Here is a 12,362-nt window from a genome sequence, read left to right on the forward strand (position 1 = left end):
ATAACGAAAAAAATTCTTTCAAGAAAACAGAAACCACAATATATATACTACATCCATTTGGCAGCTGCCCCTGTGTATTTGCAAAAATGTTGTTTTCTCTCTACATGTACAAATTATTTTAATACTTGAAGTTTTTTTTTTAGCTCAGACTCTTGTATAGAAAATTCTTGGAGGACAAAAGTAGACTTCAGGAGGGGACTGAGTTATTTAATATTTTTACATTTTTCAAAGAATTGACATATTTCCAACCAAAGAGGAAAAGATTGGTATTTATTTATATATATATATTTATATATGTAATGTATTTTTAAAGCAACATTAACCCCTTTTGTCCTCCAGTTTTAGGAAAAGGTTCTCCTGTGGGGTTTTTTTGTTTTGTTTTTGTTGTGGTTTTTTTTTTTTGCAGTGACATGAAGAAAAAACAGAATAGGGAAAATGTTTACCATCTGCCTCAGTAAATAATAACTATCAATATTACATATTTTCATTAATTTAAAAAAAAATAAAACCTATTGGAGGCATGAGTAGGGCATCCTTTGGTGAACAGCCAAAAGACCACCCACTTCCCCTGACCTCCCCAACGCACACAAGGAAAAAAAACCCAAGAAAAAGGACTGGTGATGATTCCAGCCATAACAAAAATATATTCTTTGTACTCTACTGTCCCTCAGGTTTGTTGTTGGTTTGTTTTTAAAACCACAAACTACTGCTGCAGAGTTCAGATGTGTTCCAGGGAAAAATGTTGTTTTAGCTAAGAAAGTTTCAAAAAAATTTGTCTTCAGTACAAAAAGTCTTGAGAAAATAAGTTTTTTTTCTTTTTTTTTAATTTTTTTTTTTGCTCCCAAAATGCTACAGTGTGTCTAGTGTATGTCTAGTGTACTCTGTGAAAGGTTTGAATTCAAGTCCGAGTTCTCGGAGCTGAGCCCCAGTTCCGTGGCGCTTGTACCATGGAGGCCTGCCATGCCAGGATTGCTAGCAAGCTGGGAAAGCATTGCACTCTGATCCGGGCTGGCAAAGTGCCCTTGATCCATGGGGTTAGCCTGGGCAGCTACCAGTCCTGGATGTGGGGAGCTGGTCTGCGGGGAGACATGGTGTGGAGAAGGCTGAGGTTGCATCCGGGGGGACGGGCTGGAATGGGGGGGCTGGGACTGGGGCCGCGGTGAGGGTACAGGCTGCGGAGAACGCACTTGATTGGTGAGCGATGAAGGGAGCTGCTGGCCCTGGAGGTGTGGGGACTGGGCCTGATTGGGGAGCATGTGCTGTTGGGGGCTCATTGGATTGGGCTGAGCTGGGGACCCCATCTGCTGCTGAAGTAGCCTCTGCTGGAAAGCCTGCTGCAAACTGGCTCCTGTCTCTGCACTCATCGCCTGTGGAAGCTGGCTTATTTGTCCCATGTTTCCTTGCTGCATCTGCTGCATGTGATGCTGCATTCGCTGCTGCTGTTGCTGCTGCTGTTGCTGTTGGGGATACCCGACGCCCTGGGGCTGCTGGAACTGGTTGTGGTTGGCCATCCCTGGCCCCAGTGCTGGTCCTGCTCCCTGCTGCTGCTGTTGCTGCTGGTGACGCTGCTGCTCAATCATCTGGTGCCGTCTCATCAGGAGGTCTCGGAACTGGGGAGCCATCCCCGAGTGATTCATATTCATCTGCTGCGCCTGAGGATTTATCCCAGCCATGGCCTGCTGCGGCTGCTGCTGTGGTGGCTGCTGGGGCATGCTGGGCCTCTGCACTCCCGCTTGCATGGGGTTCATGTTCTGCATGGCTGGGTTGGGGTGCACCCCTCCTTGCTGCCCTTGCATGGCCTGCTGCGTCTGGAGCCCCGGCTGACCCTGGGGGATGCCAGGCTGACCTGTCATCCCCTGGGGATTCTGGGACCCTGCATACTTGGCAGCCCGCTGCTTGATGAAAGCAGCCAGCAGCTGAGGATTGGAGTGAAGGATGTTAAGCACCTGCTGCTGCTGCATGGGTGAGCTGGGAGACCTGAGAGTCCGCAGCAGGTTTTGTAAGGCTGCCTGGGGCAGAGGTGGTTGTTTGGGCTGAGCAGTGCCAGGTACCTGACCCATCCCTGGCTGAGGTGCCATATTCATCGGCTGACCTGGCTGGGCTACTGACATCATGGATGGCCTCTGCATTCCTGGCTGCAGTTGAGCTTGGGGTAAGGCCCCCTGCACCCACGGTGGCTGCTGCTGGATTCCTGCCGGCCCCATACCTTGATCTATATGACCACCAGGACCTCTGCCTATCTGTGGAGGGTTCATTCCCATAGGCGGCATCTGGGGCATCTGGTGCTGAATTGGCCTTTGGAAGATCTGAACCTGCGCCATCTGACGCTGCGTCTCCGCTGCCCGCTGGATCTGCATGGCCATTTCCACTGCTGCTGGAGGAGGACCCTGAACTGGTGGTTGAGGTGGCTGGGGTGGAGTTGGAGGAGTCACCTGGCCACCTGCCTTGCCCTGGGACACAGCACTGGGGGGCTGAGTTCTTGGCATGGTGTAGGGCGGCATACTGTTGGGAGGTGCAGGTTGAGGCTGCGAGGCAGGCTGGGGTGGAGGCTGGGGTTGTGGGGTTTGCGGTGTTGGGGGCTGCTGGCCTGTTGGAGTTGTTGGGGTGGCTGGCGTCGGCGAGGGTAATCCTTGCTGCTGGCCTACCACACCGGTCCGCTGCATACTTGCCATCCTCCTTCGGAGCATCTGTGCCTGTTGCAGGCGGTGCTGAAGTTGCTGTTGACGGAGCTTGTGTTTAATGTTGAGGCAGAAGGGCACTGGGCACTTGTTCTCCTGGCAGTGCTTTGCATGGTAGCAGCAGAGAGCAATGAGTTGCTTGCAGATGGGGCATCCTCCGTTGGTTTTGCGTTTGCAGCCTTTGGTGTGTTGGACAACCCGTTTCATCTTCTGACAGGATGGCAGTGAGCAGTTGGCATTACGACACTGGCAGGCATGGACCAGAGACTGGATACAGCGCTGAATGCTCAGGCGGCGGGAATCACCAGGGCTCTGGGTAGTTGCAGTCTGCTGGTTGTTGCTCTCATCATCTAGACCAAGGCCTAATTTTTCCATCTTGTGGTCATGGTTCTTAGTGTTATAGCAGGTGATGCACAGGTCATAATCCTGGAAAGACAACAAAGGGAAAGTTATCAGTGTTCCTGAAATTCCATACAATAAATAAATGATGTCATGCCACATCAACAAATTACCCCCAGTCTGTTCCAGGCAAATTGTTGCTCTAGGGAAAAATCCCATCTTTCACACCATGTTGAAGTACTAGACAAGGAATAAATCCAAATTATAGCCAGGGAAAGTGTGTGGGTATAAGGGTGTCTGAAATCTACACAAATATATATAGCTTGAAAAACAAGTTTGCTCTGAGCTAATAAGTCACACATTATTCAGCTGGGCCAGAAAAATCCCTTTCTTTCCTGATAGGAAAGAGAAGAAAAAGGCAAGGAACAAATAGCTGCCCATCTGCTGCTACTTCAAAAGAAGAGGGCAAGAGTGGCAGAAGAGGTATCAATTTTCAAAGAAAAAAGGAGAATTAAAGCTGCATTTTCAGTTTTCAGGCGAGTTGAACAGCAGAGTGTGCAGACAGAAGAACAGAACAGCATTTACATTCTGGGAAAGCAACAGCACACGAGTTTGGGCTCAATAATTGATCTTTAAGAAAGAGATCCAAGTCCTCAGGATTCATTAATACATAGGAAATTTAGAATTTATTTTCTGGTATATATGAGGAAATGGGAGCATCAAATTTTAATCAAAGCTTTTCAGATCTGAATCTGAGACAGTCATTTACTTCTAGTAGGCTAAAAAATTAAGTTACAAGCCAGATTCAAGGTTAGTCCAGCTTCTGGAGGGCACAGCATTGACCCAGACCACTGGACTTGATCTTCAAACACACTGAGAATTGCAAACAGTTCTGAAGACAAAAATGCTGTTTGCAGCATTCTACAGAGAGACAGCAGGGTAGTGGAAGAGTCACTCAAGTACAGGAATCTGACTTCTAGCATAGCAAAACCTCTATGCCAGTAAACCAATGGAGAGCCCTATTTACAGAAACACTGCAGCACAACACTTCTGACTCTGGAAGAAGGAAGGATGCATTGCTCTTCAGAAAAAAATCAGCTGATCCTACCATTACAGCTCAAGCAATTGCTACAATTCCCAACTGCTTAAGCAGCAGCACCTTAAATCAACTACAGGAAATACAATTCTACTTCCGTTCTCCACAGCTTGAAGTGGAAAAAAAAAAAGTAAAGTAGAAGACAAAAATCACACCAAGTAGCAGATTAGTAGAATCGCTTGTTATGGAAAACATTTCCTCGCCATTCTTTCTGAACTGCCAGAGGATGAGCTGTACAGATCTTTTTCCATCAGTTAATACTGAGAAATTAGTTCAGGTAAAAAGCACCCTGGGCACAGAGATACGGGGACACAAGTAGGGAAAACTTCACCAAGCATACCTCACAAACAGTGCAGTGCCATCTGGTCTCCACATGATGCTTGCACTCATTGCAGGTGTAAACAAAGCGGTCTTGGCTCTGGGTATGCAGTTCCACCAGCATGCACATTGTTGACCACTGAGCCCTTCGTAGTGAGGAGAACTCCAGGTGCTTGTCTCTAGCAAGGGTTAGGAAAGCATCACGCCCATCCATCAAGTCACACGGAATGAGTGGGTCAGGCTCAACGATGGGAGGCAGCGAGTTAGCTGCAGGGCCAGCAATGAGACGGATGACAAAGAATACCTGAAAAGTGAAAAGACTTAATGCCAGCACTTATCAAGATGTTTTGGTTGCCAAACTTCATTACACAGAGTGTACAATTCCAGGACCAACTAACACTTGAATGATGTGCTGCCAAGGTGGTGTGTTTGTGAAGACCGGGAAATTTCAAAACTCTGAGTGTCCTGCAGGTTCACCTTCTTCAGAAGCATTAGGTAAGGAACAATGGACAGAACAGTAACAGTAAAACTGTTGTGACAATCTGGACTGTTAGGAAGTTCTGTATGACAGCAGTTCTATTTATCCCCACTGCCCTCACAGCAAGGAGCGCCCAGACTTACTGATACTTGTCTGCTGTGTCACTCAATTCTCCCGCCAAACCTTTATAATTCATAGGGCACAAGTCTGAAGTATCAAAGCTTTGTACACCTCTGTACTTAAGTAAAATACATATTTCTCATTCTACCAACTCTTACCTCCTTATGCTTCTCCATAGTGGCATACAGCTTTTGGGAGAGGTCATTGGACACATTGGGCATGCCAGGCTTTTTCTTATTGCCACGGCTCAAGCTGCTCTTGTTCTTACTTGTCTTCTTGTTGTTCTTCTTTTTGGCATTTTTGCTGTCTCCCTTGCTCACCTATTAATTTTAAAGGCATTTTATGTCAGATATCTAAGCTACACCGCATCAGCATTTTATGACTTTCGTATCTTCTATAACTGCAAGACAAAACACACTTCACAATAATTTACTCTGAAGACACTTATAAGGGCCCCCTGAAACATTAAATTAATTCCGTTAGAATCACTCCAGAAGATATCAAGATCAGCAATACATAATTCTAAAAAACACTAAAAGCATAAATGCTCAGGAGGTGCGAGAGAAGTGTTATTTACCGAAACCTGTTTGTCTGCTATAGTTGAACACTGAAGAACCTCTTGGATAATCACACAAAGGCGTTCAGCAGATGGCTTCTCAATGCAATTCAAAACTAAAAATAACTGAAAAGTACAACTGATATTGCACTAACCAAGAAAGACTTAATTCACCTAGATTTAGTTTGTTACACCTGACAGATTTATTTTTATTTTTTAATAGACTGCATTAAACTGATTTTGATATGAAGTTGTTCTGAGTCCAAAAGGCATTAGTAGTGCAATTTCTAGTATGCACCTTCCTCCTGCCATATCCTGCAACAGTCGAACAAAACGGGTCAGTTTGACTTCAATTATAATCAATTAGCAATGAACAATTTATTCCTCTCTGTGCTTCTCACAGGGCCTCTCAAAACACTACAGTGTATGATGATCAAGGATCAAAGCAATTCTTATCCAAGTAAGCATTTTTCCTAAGCTTGTAATAACTTTGTCAGGATGGAAATTTCCAGTGAACATGAATGACTATCATTTCACTTGAGAGTACAGTTTATTGTTGCCTCATTTTCAAGAAGCAAAACATGGGATCAATAAAGAATTGAAATTATTTTTAATAGTAAAGTTTAAATAGTAATATGCTGCAAGCTTCCCCCATCACAGGATTTTGGGGCCAAACTGCTGTGGAGGATCAAGTAAGTGTTGACCAACCTCACACACAGAGCTAGGTCAGATTCTTCACAACTAGTTTCTGATATATTAGAGAGATGGGAACTTGCAGCTATGCCAAGTAGAAAACTTAAGTGTTACTTAAAGGTTTGTAAGATGTTAGTTAATGCAAATTTGATATCAAGTTGCCTAATTCCCAGGTTACTCTTGCACTTAGTTTATTTGAAGTCCTTGAAAGGAGGTGTTGCAAAGAACAGCACAGAACCACCGCAAGTCCTAATTGTAATGTTAAACCTAATTTTTTTGATCCAAAAGGTCTTCTAGGAAAAAGATTAATTCTAAACCCCAACAAAAATCTAATATCTAATAAGATGACAAAACAGCAGTGTTTAAACAGAGTTAACTAACAAGTACTACTGTATGAGCAAAACTACTAACTTTATCCTAGGTTCACCACCTCTTCCATAAAGCTCAGAAGATCCAAGGATGGGCAGATGAATAAATTCCACATCTGTTCATTTTCAAATTTATTGTTGAATTAAGAGGCATACCTTTTTTTGTTCTTTGTGGAATGTGAAAGCACAATTGTTGCACATTCTCAAAAAAAGAAGTTGTACAAGATACCAGCAAGAAATTTCTCTAGTTTAAGTAGCCCCAAAACATTTCAGCAGTATTTTGTGCTTCAGCTTTCTACAAAAAAACCTGTACTGAGCGAACTACTAAATCACCCTTACTTTCTCAGAATGTTCTGTATTATAACATCTAAGTTGGAAAGAAAAGAGTTACCCACTGTCCAAAAGTTAAAGCTTAAGGAAAAAGCTTCCAAGTTAGGCTGAGGCTGCAGCATGAACATTGATAACAATTGGATTTCAGCAGCAAAATATTCAACTAGCAGCTCTTTCAATCTTTGACTTCGGTAATTACTTAGGTTTATAGACATATGAACAGCTACTGAGCTCGTACAAATGTAGCTCAGTGGTATTTTAACAGCTCTAATTTATAAAATGTAAAACTGAAATTTGTATTACAGTGAAGCTAGAAAGGTGAAAAAGCCAGCTAACCAAAGTGCCTAGCCCCCCCCCTTTTTTTTAATTAGCCATACATAATCACAACTTTTACATTAGATCATGAAATAGCAGAAGCATTCTTACATCCGTGCTTTCATTACTAGTGTTTTCTTCTCTCTTCCGTTCTTCTTCCTCTTGCTCTAGTTCCTTAATGCTCTCCTCTAGAACATTAGGCCAGAAATCTCCTTCGAAGTAAGGTAGCTCTTTCGCACTTGTTAGACGATCTTCTGTTGCCTGCTTAAATATATCCTGAAAGAGAGCAAAACACTTGGTTACCACTATTACAAGTCACATAAGTAAAGGCAACCTTTTCAATAAGTGATAAAAAAAGGCAACAGCAGATAAACAAAGGAGAGCTTAATATTTCAATCCATTTTATGAGAGCACATTCTAAATGCAGATTTAACACTGCATCAGTTTCAGAGAATTCATCAAATACATTTCAAATATTCCCACTCCGAAGAAATAAATCATTACCATGTGCTAGACTTCAATAAGCATACTTACCAAATGCAACAATATAATCACTATATTATCCACACTAGCTGAAGTCCTGATAATTCCAAAGATTTTACATACTTCTAACTGCATCAGCAGCCTAACCCTGCAATTTTATTTAGCACAGGAAGACTAAAGAGTCCATATATTTTCTTTGTATTAGTGAAATGAGATTTGCTCTATTTCACAGTATTTCGCAAGAATTTAGTTTGTTCTAAGGAATCTTTTCAAATCTCTTGCTAGAATGGTTTCAGAAGCTACATGCTTTGAAGAGGATATATTTTAACTCTAAACTTTTAGTGCTCAGCTCACTTAAAGCTAATACAGTAAACTTCAAGAATCAGGCACAATGCACAAGGCAAGGAAGAAATGAAGACAAGACTGGTCAACACTCCCCCCTGCCCCTGCACCCCCCCATACACCCCCCCCAACATAAACTTAACAAACCTTGTAATCATGGACAATGCGCTCCGACACAGATTTGTCCAGCATTTTTTTGTACCACTCTTGCAGTCGTTTGGGTTTGGGTATCTTTTGGTCAGGAGGATGGCAATGGAAGATGTAGTCATCTCCTTCACTAGGCGGACATGCCCAGATATGTCCAGTAGTATACCTAGCATCATTAGACAAAAAAGTACATGTGGGCTCTGACGAATAATAGAGCTTGCTGTCCTCTCTGCCACGAGATGGAGCCACTACAAAGTTGGCTGGTGTTACCAGATGGACAATAATTATAGCTCCCCAAGATTTTAATTCTAATGTTCATTCCGGTTTCATGCATGTGACAGCATTACCATCTTTTCACTAATTTTTAAAAGTTCAGTGCTATATGTGGAATAGTTTATATAAAGTCTGCATATTTTCCAGCCTAGATAAAAATCAAAGCCTGATATGGACCCACAATTGCCACCTCCCTGTTAACTAATAAGAGAAAGATAGAGACTAGGTATTTCAGTAGTAAAAGCCAGAATTCTTTTTCCTTGAGACAGTGCAGTCATCCATTACCTAGAAACATTTTAAAAACATTTACTTAAACACACAATTCACTTTTCTCCTGTAAATCCTCTGTTTTTTGTTTTGGGTTTTGTTTTTGTTGGTTTTGTTGTTGTTGTTGTTTTAACTTTAAGGATCCTTTAAAAAGGTTTCACAATTTTATCTGGGACTAAACAGTCACTGTCAACCCCTAGGCTATTGGGTGTACTATCTAAGTACTATGAAGACAGATGACATCCAAATAGAAGCAGCTGCAGAGACTATAATACTACAAAGATCACATCTTCCTCAGTTCTTTTCTGTTAGTTTTTGAAAAGAACTCCAGTAAGAGGAATAATCAGATCTCAAGTTAGAGAAAAATAGCCATCCTTGCCGTGTTAAGAAACGGCTCTGCAGAACCCTACCCAAACCCTGGGAACTGCAGCCAGTTGTCATTCCGTCTTCCTGAGAAGGGAGAGATGATACTGCGTGACCAATATTGTTTTCCCAAAATGAGAACCTGATGTTACCCATTAGCACAGAAAATAGCATTAAGTAAAACTGAGGTCCGGGCTCTATGCAGCAATTTTACAGACTCACGGGTTAGAAAATACGCAATAAAAAAAGCAGAAAGAAGCCTAATGTATGCCTTTGAAGGCACTGAAGACAGTACCACCCACCTCCATTCCGACTCCCCTAATTTTTCTCATGCAACTACTCTAAACATAGTCCCTAACAATTTTTTCATGAATAACTGCCAATCTACATCAGATACCTTTGACAATAGACTGATGTTTACTTCACTGCCTTTTCTATTTCAGTAATCACGGTAATTTAATTTCTACCTTTCGCATTTCTTCAGCTGTTCTGTGTTCTCTTTTGTGCTGTCCCAAGTATACTCTCCTCTTTCTTCTGACTTTTCAGTTTCTCACAATTTCAACTACTCATTCTAGAAGAGGTTTCTTAGTGGCCTTACACAGCTGTTACAGAGTTAATCAGTACAGAGAGAATGCACTTACCTTTCTCCTTATAAACATGGTTAAAAACTTACTTGCCAGCCCAAAGGAATGACCTGATTAAAGCATCGCATTACAAAGGGACTGCACTACCAATAAGCCCAGCAAAATTTTGTGGTCCAGATAAAAAGGCTCACTTTTTCTACTTAAACATAAAGTTTTACGTAAGTTTGGAAACCTAAAAATATCTGAAGCATAACCCTCTCCTGAAAAGCCTACAATCCCTTTTTGTCTTTTCTCCTTTTCAACTATACACAGTTGTTGCCAAGTTAGTCTATCACCAGTTGATATTTAGGCACCATATTCTGCACAATAGGATGTAGTAATTTCATTTGCAGTAAGAACTACCTACCACAAATACTGCACAGAAGAAAACATTAAAAAAGACTTACCCTAGTTTCTTGACATATTCTAGATATCCAATTAGTATTTCATGATAGACAGCAGTCCTCAAGCATTTAGGGCGGAAGAAATGAACACTGTCAAGGTAAGATATATACACTCGCCTAAAAAAACCCAAAAGGTATGATGAGAAGCAGAGATTTCAAAGTAGTTCTACAAGTTTACTCATGTTATTTTATACATTTGAAGCAACCAATACAACAGCAATCTTCAAAGCCTCTGATCCTAATTTACCTCTAGGAACTCAGCTTTCTTTTGATATCCTAGCCTCATCTCTCTAAAACTATCCAATCCCTTCATTGAGAATACTGACAACTGATCCTTAAGGCAACACTGTCTGCCAGCCAGCATCCCCAGTAAGAAGCGACTCTTAACTGACATATTCCCTACAGAAGCTACTTTGTTTCTACAAGCTAACAGCACTAAGAGTTCACATATGCAGCACGGAAGCTCTATACAGAACTTCAGAAGCTTCACCCAACTGAGACTACCAAAATAAAATAAACTTTCATGCAGCTCCTCACCTTTGATTGGGTGGAGGACAGTCTGAGCCATACTCCTGAACATGCATCCCAAAGAAGCACAAGTCTACGCCATCAATCTCTTCAAAGGCAAAAAGCGCTTTTGTTCGATAAGGGAAAGACTCAGCCATCTCTCCGCTGTCCACAAACCTGCAGATTACACAGCGTAAAGAATACCGAATATATTCACATATTGGAGAATACATGTCACTAAGTAAAGGCAGCCATAGTGAGGGCTACTGTAAGTGTAATTTTAGTGCAATTTTATAGTTAATTGCTTACAGACTACTCAAAATACAAAGCATCCACTTTTTACTATGAAAAGGATGACACTCATCGCAACTAATTAATATGCTGCTGTAACATCTGTTTGTCAAGAACTGGTCAGTGGTGAGGTTTTGAATACGACAGTCTATTTTTTCAAAATAGTAGCATGTAAGTAAATTCAAATGGCTTCCACCTCCCCCAAAAGAAAGCAAAATTAGAAATGGAAAGAACATACCTTGCTTTCATTCCTGGTTTTACTTCGACAGTTTTGTCAGATGCGTGTACCACCCTAACTGTAACCTCTCCTGCCTCAGGGTGATTCTGTCGTCTTAGGAAATCATTGACTCTGTTCTCCAAGAAGGTACCAAGTCTTGTAGCCGGTAACCCTGCAGGAGAAAAATACAGCTCTATTTATATACAAAACTGAACTGTTCAAATGTGATTTCTCTATTCAGATGTTAAATGAAAAGTGACTCTTGATGCATGCACTATGTTATCATAAATTAAAGCTTTATCTTTAAACAGTAACACTTCTAGATGGGGTGAGCTGCTTTTCATCTGCAGGGACGTTCATCATTTATACATTATTTAAATTAAGAAAGAATCTGTATTTCAATCCAATTTCTATCTGTCTTTGAAGTCAATCACAATTAAGGCTCCTCCTGCATAGAAGCTATTACTTACTTAAACTGGATTACAAAACACTGCTCTCAGACATAGCTTCAAGAGCAGACATTGCATTTGGAAGTACATTCCGTCTATAAAGCTACACTAGCCAAGTTAGCCTCTCCACTTACCAAAAGAATGTATTTCAATAATGCAAAGAACAACTAAATACACCTGTATCTGCAGGTAATGTAGATTAGTTTAGAAGTTTCTCATTTTCTAACAATTTTCATGCAAAAAGAAGTACAAGCATAACGTTAGCTGACACAAAACCTAAAGCCGAAAGGGAGTTTAAGACTTCTGGGGTAACAGAAGTTACTGCATTGCTATCCATTATTTCTGGTAGAGTTATGTATCTGCTTTTCATTCTTCCAATTTGACACCTTTCAGTAAAGCACCACTATACTACGTTAAGTACGAAATACATACAGGTTGCCAGATAAAAGATGTAAAAGAACCCTTGTATTCTTCCTGTATTCCTGGTGAATCTAGGAATTTTTGATTTTGGAGATTTTGGAAAAAGACTCGGCTGTTGAAACCATTCATTGACTGGTTTGCTTTCCATTTCATAAGAACAGCTGAAGAGAACACTTCTTGTGACTGAACTGTAAGCCATCCCCTGAATTTCAAGACAATTTACAGTCTTCGATATCCTCCTTCCTCTTTTTCCAAAGGAGGACCTTAAAAAGTAACTGCTCAACA

General features: G+C 41.5%; 1 protein-coding gene across 2 annotated transcripts in view; it reads right to left on the bottom strand.

Annotated features, from left to right (window-relative positions):
• Positions 1-554: 554 nt before the first annotated feature.
• Positions 555-12,362, bottom strand: part of EP300 (E1A binding protein p300) — a 64,325-nt gene continuing 52,517 nt past the window's right edge. For both annotated transcript variants that reach the window (XM_059816102.1, XM_059816100.1), the window contains 8 exons: positions 11,230-11,380; positions 10,731-10,877; positions 10,197-10,310; positions 8,264-8,429; positions 7,403-7,567; positions 5,188-5,349; positions 4,454-4,735; positions 555-3,104 (listed from right to left, as the gene is read on the bottom strand). In XM_059816102.1, the coding sequence (XP_059672085.1) occupies positions 861-3,104; positions 4,454-4,735; positions 5,188-5,349; positions 7,403-7,567; positions 8,264-8,429; positions 10,197-10,310; positions 10,731-10,877; positions 11,230-11,380 (3,431 nt within the window). In that variant the 3' untranslated portion in view covers positions 555-860. The remainder of the gene's footprint in view (positions 3,105-4,453; positions 4,736-5,187; positions 5,350-7,402; positions 7,568-8,263; positions 8,430-10,196; positions 10,311-10,730; positions 10,878-11,229; positions 11,381-12,362) is intronic.

Source organism: Gavia stellata, chromosome 4 (assembly GCF_030936135.1).
Source record: "Gavia stellata isolate bGavSte3 chromosome 4, bGavSte3.hap2, whole genome shotgun sequence".
Lineage (NCBI taxonomy): Eukaryota > Metazoa > Chordata > Aves > Gaviiformes > Gaviidae > Gavia > Gavia stellata.